This window comes from Heptranchias perlo, chromosome 11 (assembly GCF_035084215.1).
Source record: "Heptranchias perlo isolate sHepPer1 chromosome 11, sHepPer1.hap1, whole genome shotgun sequence".
NCBI classification, from domain to species: Eukaryota; Metazoa; Chordata; class Chondrichthyes; order Hexanchiformes; family Hexanchidae; genus Heptranchias; species Heptranchias perlo.
In genome coordinates, this window is record NC_090335.1 from 76,094,175 (window position 1) to 76,108,497 (window position 14,323).

The 14,323-nt window shown below is 45.2% G+C and overlaps 1 protein-coding gene across 2 annotated transcripts in view; it reads left to right on the forward strand.

The window, feature by feature from the left end:
• LOC137327504 (ubiquitin-associated and SH3 domain-containing protein A-like) overlaps positions 1–14,323 on the forward strand; it is a 102,648-nt gene that overhangs the window by 82,733 nt on the left and 5,592 nt on the right. Inside the window, exon 13 of one of the 2 annotated variants that reach the window (XM_067993397.1) lies at positions 905–1,014. In XM_067993397.1, coding sequence (XP_067849498.1) covers positions 905–1,014 — 110 coding nt within the window. The remainder of the gene's footprint in view (positions 1–904; positions 1,015–14,323) is intronic. The other variant, XM_067993398.1, reaches the window with a different exon arrangement.

The following is a 14,323-nucleotide window of genomic DNA, read 5'->3' on the forward strand; positions in this document are numbered from 1 at the left end:
AGTTTATAAGATATTAAGGGGAACGGATAGGGTGGATAGAGAGAAACTATTTCCGCTGGTTGGGGATTCTAGGAGTAGGGGGCACAGTCTAAAAATTAGAGTCAGACCTTTCAGGAGTGAGATTAGAAAACATTTCTACACATAAAGGGTGGTAGAAGTTTGGAACTCTCTTCTGCAAACGGCAATTGATACTAGCTCAATTGCTAAATTTAAATGTGAGATAGATAGCTTTTTGGCAACCAAAGGTATTAAGGGATATGGGCCAAAGGCAGGTATATGGAGCTAGATGACAGATCAGCCATGATCTTATCAAATGGCAGAGCAGGCACGAGGGGCTGAATGGCCTACTCCTGTTCCTATGTTCCTATGTTCCTAGCCTGTCCGCCATGTCAGTGTCATTCTACGCCAGAGAATCAGCCTTTGTATGTGAAGGGAACAAGCATGGAAATGGGATTACAGTAATTTGCCACAGTTGAAGAGCAAGTAGAGGCACAATGGGATGAGTGGCCTCCTTACGTAACTCTAGGTAAAGCTTTGCAATGCTTCTGAGAGGTGTGATAATGAGCTATATGCATCCCTTTCTCTTTTTAATATCAGAGTGATTGATATTCCCCAAAACAAATGTTGTGACCTTTTACAGACCTCACAACCTGTAAAACTATTTCCCCGTCCATCCTCTCATCCATCCCAGTAACTCGGAGACAGTCAATAATTACCTTCTTTCCTTGACTAGAAATGATACGGTCTGTGCTATAATTGCCAAGGCAGTTACATCATTGCTTTCTGTGTATTCTATGCTCAGTACAGCCCCTCAGTCTCTTTGAAGCTGCAGCTTCCACTGTTGAATGATCAAAGCAAAAACTGAAACTGTATTTCTCTAATAGCATTTAACCTTCTTCCTCAGCAGGTAATATTCTGGTGGTGGCTCATGCTTCAACCTTGGATTCCTGCACTCGCCCTTTACTGGAATTGCCTCCTAAGGACACCAAGGAATTTGTACAAATGGTTAGAAAGGTAAGACTTTTAAAATGGGGAACAGCAAGGCGCTGGTGGGAGCCCTGATCCATTTAAATGGCCAGTCCTCATCAAGACATGTGCGGGTGGTAGGTGCCAAACCTGCAGCTCTCCAAAGACTGAAATGGCCAAGGGAGGGGAGGGGGGGTCCATGAGGAGGGGGTGTCCATGGGGAGGCCGGTCCACAGGGAGATGGGGTGTTCATCGGGAAGGGAGGTTCATTGGGAAGGGGTAGGGGTAGCCTGGGGCAACAGCCCACATCAATCCCACTCCTCCTGGTCCCAATAACATAATTGCAACACGTTATGTATGATTCCAGATCTCCTCATCCCTTCATGATTTTGAACACCACTATTAAATCTGCCCTTAACCTTTTCTGTTCTAAGGAGAACAACGCCAGCTTCTCCAGACTCTCCACATAACTGAAGTCCCTCATCCCTGGCACCATTCTAGTAAATCTCCTCTGCACCCTCTCTAAGGCCTTCACATCCTTCCTGAAGTGTGGTGCCCAGAATTGGACACAGTTCTCCAGCTGAGGCCTAACCGTTGATTTATAAAGGTTTAGCATAACTTCCTTGCTTTTGTACTCCATGCCTCTATTAATAAAGACCAGGATCCCATATACTTTTTAACAGCTTTCTCAACTCGTCCTGCCACCTTCAAAAATTTGTGTACGTACACCAGTCTCTCTGTTACTGCACCCCCTTTAAAATTGTACCATTTAGTTTATGTTGCCTCTCCTCATTCTTCCTACCTAAATGTATTACTTTGCACTTCTCTGTGTTAAATTGCATCTGCCATGTGTCTGCCCATTTCACCAGTCTGTCTATGTCCTCCTGAAGTCTATCACTATCCTCCTCACTGTTTACTACATTTCCAAGTTTCGTGCCATCTGCAAACTTTGAAATTATGCCCTGAACACCCAAGTCCAGATCATTAATATATATCAAAAAGACAATGGTCCAAATGCCGACCCCTGGGAAACACCACTGTATACTTCCCTCCAGTCTTAAAAACAACCGTTCGCCACTACTCTCTGCTTACTGTCCCTTAGCCAATTTTGTATCCACACTGCCACTGTCCCTTTAATCTCATGGACTTTAATTTTGCTAACAAGTCTATTATGTGGTACTTTGTCAAACGCCTTTTGAAAGTCCATATACACATCAACCGCACTACCCTCATCAACCCTCTCATTACTTCATCAAAGAACTCAATCAAGTTAGTCAAACATGATTTTCCTTTAACAAATCTGTGCTGGTTTTCATTTATAAACCTATATTTTTCCAAGTGACAATTAATTTTGGATTATTGTCTCTAAAAGTTTCCCCCACCGACGTTAGGCTGACTGGCCTGTAGTTGCCAGGTTTATCCCTCTCCCTTTTTTGAACAGGGGTATAACATTTGCAATTCTCCAGTCCCTTGGCACCACTCCCATATCTAAGGAGGATTGGAAGATTGTGGCCAGAGCCTCTGCAATTTCCACCCTTACTTCCCTGTAACCTAGGATGCATCCCATCTGGACCGAGTGACTTTTCTACTTTGAGCAGCTCCTCTTTAATTATTTTTATCCTATTCACTTTCTGTAGTCCCTCCTCCTTTACTGCTACATTGGCAGCATCCTCTTCTCTAATGAAGACCAATGCAAAGTATTCATTTAGTACCTCAGCCAAGCCCTCTGCCTCCACAAGAAGATCTTTTTTGTCCCTAATCGGTCCCACCCTTTCTTTGACCACACTTTAACTATTTAGATGTTTATAAAACTTTTGAGTTCCCTTTTATGTTAACCGCTAATCTATTCTCATACTCTCTCTTTGCCCCTCTTATTTCCTTATGCAGTTCTCCTCTGTTCTTGCTGTATTCAGCTTGGTTCTCTACTGTATTATGAACCCAACATTTATCATAAGCCTCCGTTTTCTGTTTCTTTTTAATCTCTATATCTTTAAATCTGTATATTTCACATGATTATATTTTGTGTTTTAATGCCTTCATTAAAGTTTTTACTTGAAAATCTAAATCTCTCCCAAAAGCCTGGGTTGGGACTTTGTATTTGGAATTTAGTTTGTGAAAATACAAAGTACCTAGTTTCCTCGGCTGCACTGATACTAGTCAGCTAATGGGATGTTTTATTTAGCTTCCAAAGAGTTGAATACAGAAAGCATAGAGCTTTAAATACAGACCTGGGTGAGAGTTGGGTGAATCTGCTAAATAGAGTGACGAAAGGAAATTGGTGAGAGTGGGAATTCGGTGCAGAGGGGAAGGGGGTGCTAAGAAATTTAAACCAAGGGGCAACAGTAAATAAGTTAATATATAAATAATCAGAGTAATTAATTAGATCTAAGCGGATAAAATTAAAATTAACAAAGTAGAGGATACCAATATTAAAGGGATCTGAATTGCATTAAATAAAAATTTTGTAAACATAAATAATAAATAGAAGTAAGGGGATACTAAACTAAAAACATACATGTACAACATAAGAGACATATATGTGTGTGTATATATATATATATATATATATAAAAAACATAAGTAGATGGACTTTTAAGCAAAATGATGGGATAGCTGAGACCCTTTGCCTGCAATTCCTGTGCCATGTGGGAACTCCAGGATGCTTCAGGAATCCTGGATAACCACCTGTGCAGGAAGTGCCTCCCTCCGGTTGGTCGGGCTCGAGCTCAGAGTTTCTTCAAAGAGCCGACACAGGCATGATGAGCCGAATGGCTTCCTTCCAAGCTGTAAGATACTATGATACTGTGATAGGAGCGGCTGGAATACTGAAAAGGATATGGGGAAAAGGCGGGAAAGTGCAATTGAGGTAAAAATCAGATCAGCCATGATCTCATTGAATGGCGGAGCAGGCTCGAGGAGCCGAATGGCCTATTCCTGCTCCTATCTCTTATGATCTTATGGTCTTATGGTAGTGGTTGTTGGAGGGCAATCATCTCAGCCCCAGGACATTGCTGCAGGAATTCCTCAGGGCAGTTTCCTAGGCCCAACCATCTTCAGCTGCTTTATCAATGACCTTCCCTCCAGCATAAGGTCAGAAATGGGGATGTTCGCTGATGATTGCACAGTGTTCAATTCCATTCGCAACCCCTCAGGTAATGAAGCTGTCCGTGCCCGCATGCAGCTAGACCTGGACAACATCCAGGCTTGGACTGATAAGTGGCAAGTAACATTCACGCCAGACAAGTGCCAGGCAATGACCATCTCTAACAAGATAGAGTCTAACCACCTCCCCTTGACATTCAACAGCATTACCATTGCCGAATCCCCGACCATCAACATCCTGGGGGTCACCAGAAACTTAACTGGACCAGCCACATAAATACTGTGGCTACAAGAGCAGGTCAGAGGCTGGGTATTCTGTGGCGAGTGACTCACCTCCTGACTCCCCAAAGCCTTTCCACAATCTACAAGGCACAAGTCAGGAGTGTGATGGAATACTCTCCACTTGCCTGGGTGAGTGCAGCTCCAACAACACTCAAGAAGCTCAATACCATCCAGGACAAAGCAGCCCACTTGATTGGCACCCCATCCACCACCCTAAACATTCACTCCCTTCACCACCAGCGCACTGTGGCTGCAGTGTGTACCATCCACAGGGTGCACTGCAGCAACTCACCAAGGCTTCTTCGACAGCAACACCCAAATCCGCAACCTCTACCACCTAGAAGGACGAGGGCAGCAGGCACATGGGAACAACACCACCTGCACGTTCCCCTCCAAGTCACACACCATCCCGACTTGGAAATATAGCGCTGTTCCTTCATCGTCGCTGGGTCAAAATCCTGGAACTCCCTACCTAACAGCACTGTGGGAGAACCTTCACCATATGGACTGCAGTGATTCAAGAAGGCGGCTCACCACCACTTTCTCAAGGGCAATTAGAGATGGGCAATAAATGCTGGCCTCGCCAGTGACGCCCACATCCCATGAATGAATATAAAAAAAAATCATCCCTTTCCAGTGCAATACTGCCACACCCCCTCCTTTCTTTCCTTCCCTATCTTTTCGGCTTACCTTGTAGCCAGGAATATTAAGTACCCAATCCTTCCCTTTGTTGAGCCAGGTCTCTGTTATTGCCACTATATCATAGACCCATGTGGCGACTTGAGCCTGCAGCTCACCAACCTTATTTACCACACTACGTGCATTTACACACATGCACTCCAAACTCATCTTAGAATGCCTCGCATTTGCCCCCTATCTGATCCCTCCTATTTCTTAGCTATTCTTTACTCTAGTGCAACATGTCCCTCCCAGTCCCTGTGGACCTTGTTTCTCCTGTCTAATGCTTCATCCTGGTGCCCCTACCCCTGCCAAATTAGTTTAAACCCTCCCTCTCAGCACTAGTTAACCTCCCCGTGAGGACATTGGTCCCAGCTCTGTTCAGGTGTAACCCGTCCATCTTGTACAGGTCCCTCCTGCCCCAGAATTGGTCCCAATGCCCAGGAATCTGAAGCCCTCCCTCCTGCGCCATTTCTCCATCCACGCATTAACCTGTCTTATCCTACTGTTCCTATACTCACTAGCGCATGGCACTGGGAGTAATCCAGAGATTACTAACTTTTGAGGTCCTGCTCTTTGAACTTCCTCCCTAACTCCTGAAGCTCTGATTGCAGGAGCTTGAGCCTTTTTCCTTCCTATGTCATTGGTTCCAACATGGACCATGACTTCTGGCTGTTCCCCTTCCCCCTGCAAAATGTTCTGCACCCTCTCAGTGATGTCCTTTACCCTGGCACCAGGGAGGCAACACACCAAGCGGGACTCACGTCAGAGGTTACAGAAACGCGTGAGTCCCCCTGACTATTGAACTCCCTATAACCACTGCATTCCTACACGTCACTGTGCCCCACTGTGCAGTCCTTTGCCACATGGTGCCATGCTCCGGACTGCACTCCTTCAAGGTGTCATCACCCTCTCCGGTATTCAATACTGAAAAGCGGTTAGTGAGCCACACGCCCCTGCAGGATTCCTGCACTGCCTGCCTCTTCCTACCCTGCCGGATGGCCACCCACTTACTATCCTCAGCTCTCTGTAGCTGTGGGGTGACCACCTCCTGGAGCGTGCGCTCCAGGAAATTCTCAGCCCTGCAGTCATTCAGTATTGAATACCAGAGAGGGTGATGACACCTTGAAGGAGTGCATTATCTGAGGGGTTGCGAATGGAATTGAACACTGTGTAATCATCAGCAAACATCCCCATTTCTGACCTTATGATGGAGGGAAGGTCATTGATAAAGCAGCTGAAGATGGTTGAGCCTAGGACACTGCCCTGAGGAACTCCTGCAGCAATGCCCTCGGGCTGAGATGATTGCCCTCCAACAACCACTATCATAAGACCATAACAGATATGAGCAGGAGTAGGCCATTCGGCCCCTCGAGCCTGCTCCGCCATTCAATGAGATCATGGCTGATCTGATTTTTACCTCAACTCCACTTTCCCGCCTTTTCCCCACATCCTTTAACTCTGATCAAAAATTTAACTAACTCAGCCTTGAATGTATTCAATGACTCAGCCTCCACAGCTTTTTGGGGTCAAGAATTCCAAAGATTCACGACCCTCTGGGAGAAGAAATTCCTCTTCATTTCCGTCTTAAACAGGCGACCCCTTATTCTGAGACTATGCCCCCTAGCTTTAGATTCCCCCATGAGGGGTAACATCCTTTCAGCATCTACCCTATCGAGTCCCCTCAGAATCTTGTATGTTTCAATAAGATCTCCTGTCATTCTTCTAAACTCCAATGAGTATAGACCCAACCTGTTCCATCTTTCCTCATAAGACAACCCTTCCATACCCGGAATCAACCTAGTGAACCTTCTCTGAACTGCCTCCAATGCAAGTATGTCCTTCCTTAAATAATGGCACCAGAACTCTACGCAGTACTCCAGATGTGGTCTCACCAGCGCTCTGTACAGTTGTAGCATGACTTCCCTGCTTTTACACTCCATCCCCCTAGAAATAAGGGCCAATATTCCGTTTGCCTTCCAGATTACTTGCTGCACCTGTATGTTGACTTTTTGTGTTTCATGTACGAGGACACCCAGATCCCTCTGTACCACAGCATTTTGTAGTATTTCTCCATTCAAATAATATTTTGCTTTTTTATTTTTCCTCCAAAAGTGGATGACTTCTCATTTTCCCACATTATATTCCATCTTTCAAATTTTTGCCCATTCGCTTAACCTGTCAATATCCCTTTGCAGACACTTTGTGTCCTCATCGCAACTTGCTTTTCCGCCTATCTTTGTATCATCAGCAAATTTGGCCACGAGACACTTTGTTCCTTCATCCAAGTCATTGATATATATTGTAAATAGTTGAGGCCCCAGCACCGATCCTTGCGGCACCCCACTAGTTACAGATTGCCATTTTGAAAATGACCCTTTTATCCCGACTCTTTGTTTTCTGTTAGTTAGCCAATCCTCTATCCATGCCAGTATATTACCCCCAACAACCATGAGCTCTTATCTTGTGCAGTAATCTTTGATGTGGCACCATATCGAATGCCTTTTGGAAATCCAAATATACTGCATCCATTGGTTCCCCTTTATCCACCCTGCCCGTTACTTCCTCAAAGAACTCTAATAAATTTGTCAGACACAATTTCCCCTTCATAAAACCATGTTGACTCTCCTTGATTGCATTATGAGTCTCCAAATGTCCTGCTACTACTTCCTTAATAATGGATTCTAGAATTTTCCCAATGACAGATGTTAGGCTAACTGGTCTATAGTTAGCTGCTTTCTATCTCACTCCCTTCTTGAATAGGGATGTTACGTTTGTGGTTTTCCAATCCACTGGGACCTTTCCAGAATCTAGGACCAAATGCTGGAATATGGGATTAGAGTAGACAGGGCTGATGGCCGGCGCGGACACGATGGGCCGAAGGGCCTCTATCCGTGCTGTATGACTCTATGACTCTATGACTCTATTACAACCAATGCATCCACTATCTCTGTAGCCACTTCCTTTAAGACCCTTGGATGCAAGCCATTCGGTCCAGGGGACTTGTCAGCCTTTAGACCCATTAGTTTACCTAGTACTTTTTCCCTAGTGATAGTGATTGTTTTTAGTTCCTCCCTCCCCTTTGCCCCTTGATTTTCTACTATTATTGGTATATTATTAGTGTCTGCTGCTGTGAAGTCAGATACAGAATATCTGTTCAATTCCTCTGCCATTTCCTTGTTTTCCATTATTATTTCCCCAGTCTCATCCTCTAAGGGACCAATGTTTACTTTAGCTACCCTCTTCCTTGTTATATACTTGTGGAAGCTTTTACTGTCAGTTTTTATATTTCTAGCTAGTTTACTCTCATAATTTATTTTCTCCCTCTTTATTATTCTTTTAGTCATCCTTTGCTGGTTTTTAAAGTTTTCCCAATCTTCGGGCTTACCAGTAATCTTTGCCATGTTGTATGCTTTTTCTTTTAACCTGATACCATCCTTGACTTCCTTAGTTAGCTATGGTTGTTTCACCCTTTTTGTGGAGTCTTTCCTCCTCACAGGGGTATATTTTTGTTGCGAGTCATAAAATATCTTTTTAAATGTTTGCCATTTCTTATCCACTATCATACCATCTAATCTGTTTACCCGTCCACTTTAGCCAATTCCGCCCTCATTCCTTTATAATTGCCCTTATTTAAGTTTAATACAGTAGTTTCAGATCTAAGATCCTTGCTTTCAAACTGGATGTGAAATTCGATCATGTTATGATCACTGCTTCCCAAGGGATCCTTTACTTTGAGATCATTAATTAATCCTGTTTCGTTACCCATTACCAGATCCAAAATGGCCTGTTCCCTGGTTGATTCCCCGATGTATTGTTCTAAGAAACAGTCCGTAATACACTCTATGAACTCCTCCTCAGGGCTATTTTTGCCAATTTGATTTGTCCAATTTATGTGAAAGTTAAAATCGCCCATGATTATTGAATTACCTTTTTTACAAGCCCCCCTTATTTCCTGATTAATATTTTGCCCTACAGTGTAGCTACTGTTAGGGGGCCTATATACTACTCCTACCAGTGATTTCTTTCCCTTGCTACTTCTTACCACCACCCAAATTGATTCGACATCTTGATCTTCTGAGCCAAGATCATTTCTCACTATTGTACAGATTTCATCCTTTATTAACAGAGCTACCCCACCACCTTTACCTTTTTTCCTATCCTTCCGAAATGTTAAATAACCCTGAATATTTAGCTCACAACCTTGGTCACCTTGCAACCACGTCTCTGTAATGGCCATCTTTCTTTGTGCTCCAGCCACTGGAGAGTTTTCCCCCTGATTCCCATTGACTTCATTTTCTTAGGTGACCAAAAGCTTGGTCAAAGAGATAGGTTTTAAGGAGCATCTTAAAGGAGGAGAGAGAGGTAGAGAGACGGAGATGTTTAGGGAGGGAATTCCAGAGCTTAGGGCCTAGGCAGCGGAAGGCATAGTCGTCAATGGTGGAGCGATTAAAATCGGGGATGCGCAAGAGGCAAGAATTGGAGGAGCGCAGAGATCTAGGAGGGTTGGAGGGCTGGAGGATAGAGATAGGGAGGGGCGAGGCCATGGAGGGATTTGAAAACAGGGATGAGAATTTTAAAATCAAGGTGTTACCGGACCGGGAGCCAACATAGGTCAGCGAGCACAGGGGTGATGGGTGAACGGGACTTGGTGCGACTTAGGATACGGCCAGCAGAGTTTTGGATGAGCTCAAGTTTATGGAGAGTGGAAGATGGGAGGCCAGCCAGGAGGTCATTGGAATAGTCGCGTCTCGAGGTAACAAAGGCATGGAAGAGGGTTTCAGCAGCAGATGAGCTGAGGCAGGGGCGGAGATGGGTGATATTATGGAGGTGGAAGTAGGCGGTCTTGGTAATGGAGCGGATATGTGGTCGGAAGCTCATCTCGGGGTCAAATATGTCGCCAATGTTGCGCATGGCCCTATCTTGCTTGCTAATATAGACTGGAGTATTGGGGGAAAAAATTGGATAGGGGCCATTTTTGGGCATGGGTAGCGTGATGCGCTATTATGCCGTGCCCAATGACCCCTGCGCAGGGAGGATGCAAGTTTCGACTGGTCCAAGGACTTACCTGCAATCAGGGTTCCTTTCCAGGCCTTGCACGTGGAATCAATGCAATTTGCACTTTCCACCACCAGGGGGTGCTCAATCACTTAAAGGGAGGATGTTTCTAAGAAATCTCTTAAAGGTAGCTGATACCTGTTATTTGCTAAAAATAACTGTCTACTGTCTGCACGGAGACTGAACGGAGATCAGGCATCGCACACGTAAAACACAGATGCAGGTCCCATCCCTATGTTTACTCACTGATGAGTTAAGTTAAAACATTCAATAAAGGTTGCGCATTTCTAAATCCCACATCCTCCAATCTGCACGCCAGACCACACCAATTTGCCAATCTGAGTTGGTACCAGGCCTGCGAGAGTGCGTGCACCAAGGTTATCTGCTGATGCACTAGAGACTGGGTGCAAGAGGTGGACAAAAGGAGGGAGTTCCTATATCCGCAGGGGGGGAATGGGGGCGGGGGTGGCAAGAGGCCCTCCAGACATATACTCAAAAAACAGTGGGAAGCAGCGGGGGACAAAGTCAATGCCAGACGCACAGCATCGTGAACATGGATTCAGTGCAGAAAGAAGTTAAATTTATTTTTTATTCGTTCATGGGATGTGGGCGTCGCTGGCGAGGCCGGCATATATTGCCCATCCCTAATTGCCCTTGAGAAGGTGGTGGTGAGCCGCCTTCTTGAACCGCTGCAGTCCGTGTGGTGAAGGTTCTCCCACAGTGCTGTTAGGAAGGGAGTTCCAGGATTTTGACCCAGAGACAATGAAGGAACGGGGATATATTTCCAAGTCGGGATGGTGTGTGACTTGGAGGGGAACGTACAGGTGGTGTTATCATAGAATCATAGAAGTTTACAACATGGAAACAGGCCCTTCGGCCCAACATGTCCATGTCGCCCAGTTTATACCACTAAGCTAGTCCCAGTTGCCTGCACTTGGCCCATATCCCTCCATACCCATCTTACCCATGTAACTGTCCAAATGCTTTTTAAAAGACAAAATTGTACCCGCCTCTACTACTGCCTCTGGCAGCTCGTTCCAGACACTCAGCACCCTTTGAGTGAAAAAATTGCCCCTCTGGACCCTTTTGTATCTCTCCCCTCTCACCTTAAATCTATGCCCCCTCGTTATAGACTCCCCTACCTTTGGGAAATGATTTTGACTATCTACCTTATCTATGCCCCTCATTATTTTATGGACTTCGATAAGATCACCCCTAAACCTCCTACTCTCCAGGGAAAAAAGTCTCAGTCTATCCAACCGCTCCCTATAAGTCAAACCATCAAGTCCCAGTAGCATCCTAGTAAATCTTTTCTGCACTCTTTCTAGTTTAATAATATCCTTTCAATAATAGGGTGACCAGAACTGTACACAGTATTCCAAGTGTGGCCTTGTACAACTTCAACAAGACATCCCAACTCCTGTATTCAATGTTCTGACCAATGAAACCAAGCATGCTGAATGCCTTCTTCACCACCCTATCCACCTGTGACTCCACTTTCAAGGAGCTATGAACCTGTACTCCTAGATCTCTTTGTTCTATAACTCTCCCCAACGCCATACCATTAACGGAGTAGGTCCTGGCCCGATTCGATCTACCAAAATGCATCACCTCACATTTATCTAAATTAAACTCCATCTGCCATTCATCGGCCCACTGGCCCAATTTATCAAGATCCCGTTGCAATCCTAGATAACCTTCTTCCCTGTCCACAATGCCACCAATCTTGGTGTCATCTGCAAACTTACTAACCATGCCTCCTAAATTCTCATCCAAATCATTAATATAAATAACAAATAACAGCAGACCCAGCACCGATCCCTGAGGCACACCGCTGGTCACAGGCCTCCAATTTGAAAAACAACCCTCAACAACCACCCTCTGTCTTCTGTCGTCAATCCAATTTTGTATCCAATTGGCAACCTCACCTTGGATCCCGTGAGATCTAACCTTATGTAACAACCTACCATGAGGTACCTTGTCAAAGGCTTTGCTAAAGTCCATGTAGACCACGTCTACTGCACAGCCCTCATCTATCTTCTTGGTTACCCCTTCAAAAAACTCAATCAAATTTGTGGGACATGATTTTCCTCTCACAAAACCGTGCTGACCGTTCCTAATCAGTCCCTGCCTCTCCAAATGCCCGTAGATCCTGTCTCTCAGAATACCCTCTAACAACTTACCCACTACAGATGTCAGGCTCACCGGTCTGTAGTTCCCAGGCTTTTCCCTGCCGCCCTTCTTAAACAAAGGCACAACATTTGCTACCCTCCAATCTTCAGGCACCTCACCTGTAGCTGTCGATGATTCAAATATCTCTGCTAGGGGACCCGCAATTTCCTCCCTGACCTCCCATAACGTCCTGGGATACATTTCATCAGGTCCCGGAGATTTATCTACCTTGATGCACGTTAAGACTTCCAGCACTTCCCTCTCTGTAATATGTACACTCCTCAAGACATCACTATTTATTTCCCCAAGTTCCCTAACATCCATGCCTTTCTCAACCGTAAATACCGATGCGAAATATTCATTTAGGATCTCACCCATCTCTTGTGGTTCCGCACATAGATGACCTTGTTGATCCTTAAGAGGCCCTACTCTCTCCCTAGTTACTCTTTTGCCCTTTATGTATTTGTAGAAGCTCTTTGGATTCTCCTTTGCCTTATCTGCCAAAGCAATCTCATGTCCCCTTTTTGCCCTCCTGATTTCTCTTTTAACTCTACTCCGGCAATCTCTATACTCTTCAAGGGATCCACTTGATCCCAGCTGCCTATGCATGTCATATGCCTCCTTCTTCTTTCTGACTAGGGCCTCAATCTCCCGAGTCATCCAAGGTTCCCTACTTCTACCAGCCTTGCCCTTCACTTTATAAGGAATGTGCTTACCCTGAACCCTGGTTAACACACTTTTGAAGGCCTCCCACTTACCAGACGTCCCTTTGCCTGCCAACAGACTCTCCCAATCAACTTCTGAAAGTTCCTGTCTAATACCATCAAAATTGGCCTTTCCCCAATTTAGAATTTTAACTTTTGGGCCAGACCTATCATTCTCCATAGCTATCATAAAACTAATGGAATTATGATCACTGGTCCCAAAGTGATCCCTCACTAACACTTCTGTCACCTGCCCTTCCTTATTTCCCAAGAGGAGGTCAAGTTTTGCCCCCTCTCTAGTCGGGCCATCCACATACTGAATGAGAAATTCCTCCTGAATACACTCAACAAATTTCACTCCATCCAAGCCCCGAATGCTATGGCTGTCCCAGTCAATGTTGGGAAAGTTAAAGTCCCCTACTATTACCACCCTATTTTTCTTGCAGTTGTCTGTAATCTCCTTACATATTTGCTCCTCAATTTCCCATTGACTATTTGGGGGTCTGTAGTACAATCCTATCAAAGTGATCTCTCCCTTCTTATTTTTCAGTTCTACCCATATAGACTCTGTGGGCGAACCCTCGGATATATCCTCTCTCACTACTGCCGTGATGTTCTCCCTAATCAAGAACGCAACTCCCCCTCCTCTCTTACCTCCTGCTCTATCTTTCCTATAGCATCTGTACCCTGGAACATTGAGCTGCCAGTCCTGCCCCTCCCTTAGCTATGTTTTAGTAATAGCTATAACATCCCAGTCCCATGTACCCATCCATGCCCTGAGTTCATCTACCTTGCCCATCAGACTTCTTGCATTGAAATAAATGCAGTTTAATCTAGACTTCCCTTGGTCTTTGCCCTGCTTTCTCAGACCATCTGTCCGGTCATGTTCTGCACACTCTCCCTTACTGCCTTTTGTTTCTGTCACCACTTTACTTCCCACTGACTTCCTGCATCGGTTCCCATCCCCCTGCCACTTTAGTTTAAACCCTCCCCAACAGCACCAGCAAATGCTCCCCCTCGGACATTGGTTCCAGTCCTGCCCGGATGCAGACCGTCCAATTTGTACTGGTCCCACCTCCCCCAGAACCGGTTCCAATGTCCCAGGAATTTGAATCCCTCCCTCTGGCACCATCTCTCAAGCCACATATTCATCCTAGCTATCCTGTCATTCCTACTCTGACTAGCCCGTGGCACTGGTAGCAATCCTGAGATTACTACCTTTGAGGTCCTACTTTTTAGTTTAACTCCTAACTCCCTAAATTCAGCTTGTAGGACCTCATGCTGTTTTTTACCTATATCGTTGGTACCTATATGCACCACGACAACTGGCTGTTCACCCTCCCCCTCCAGAATGCCCTGCA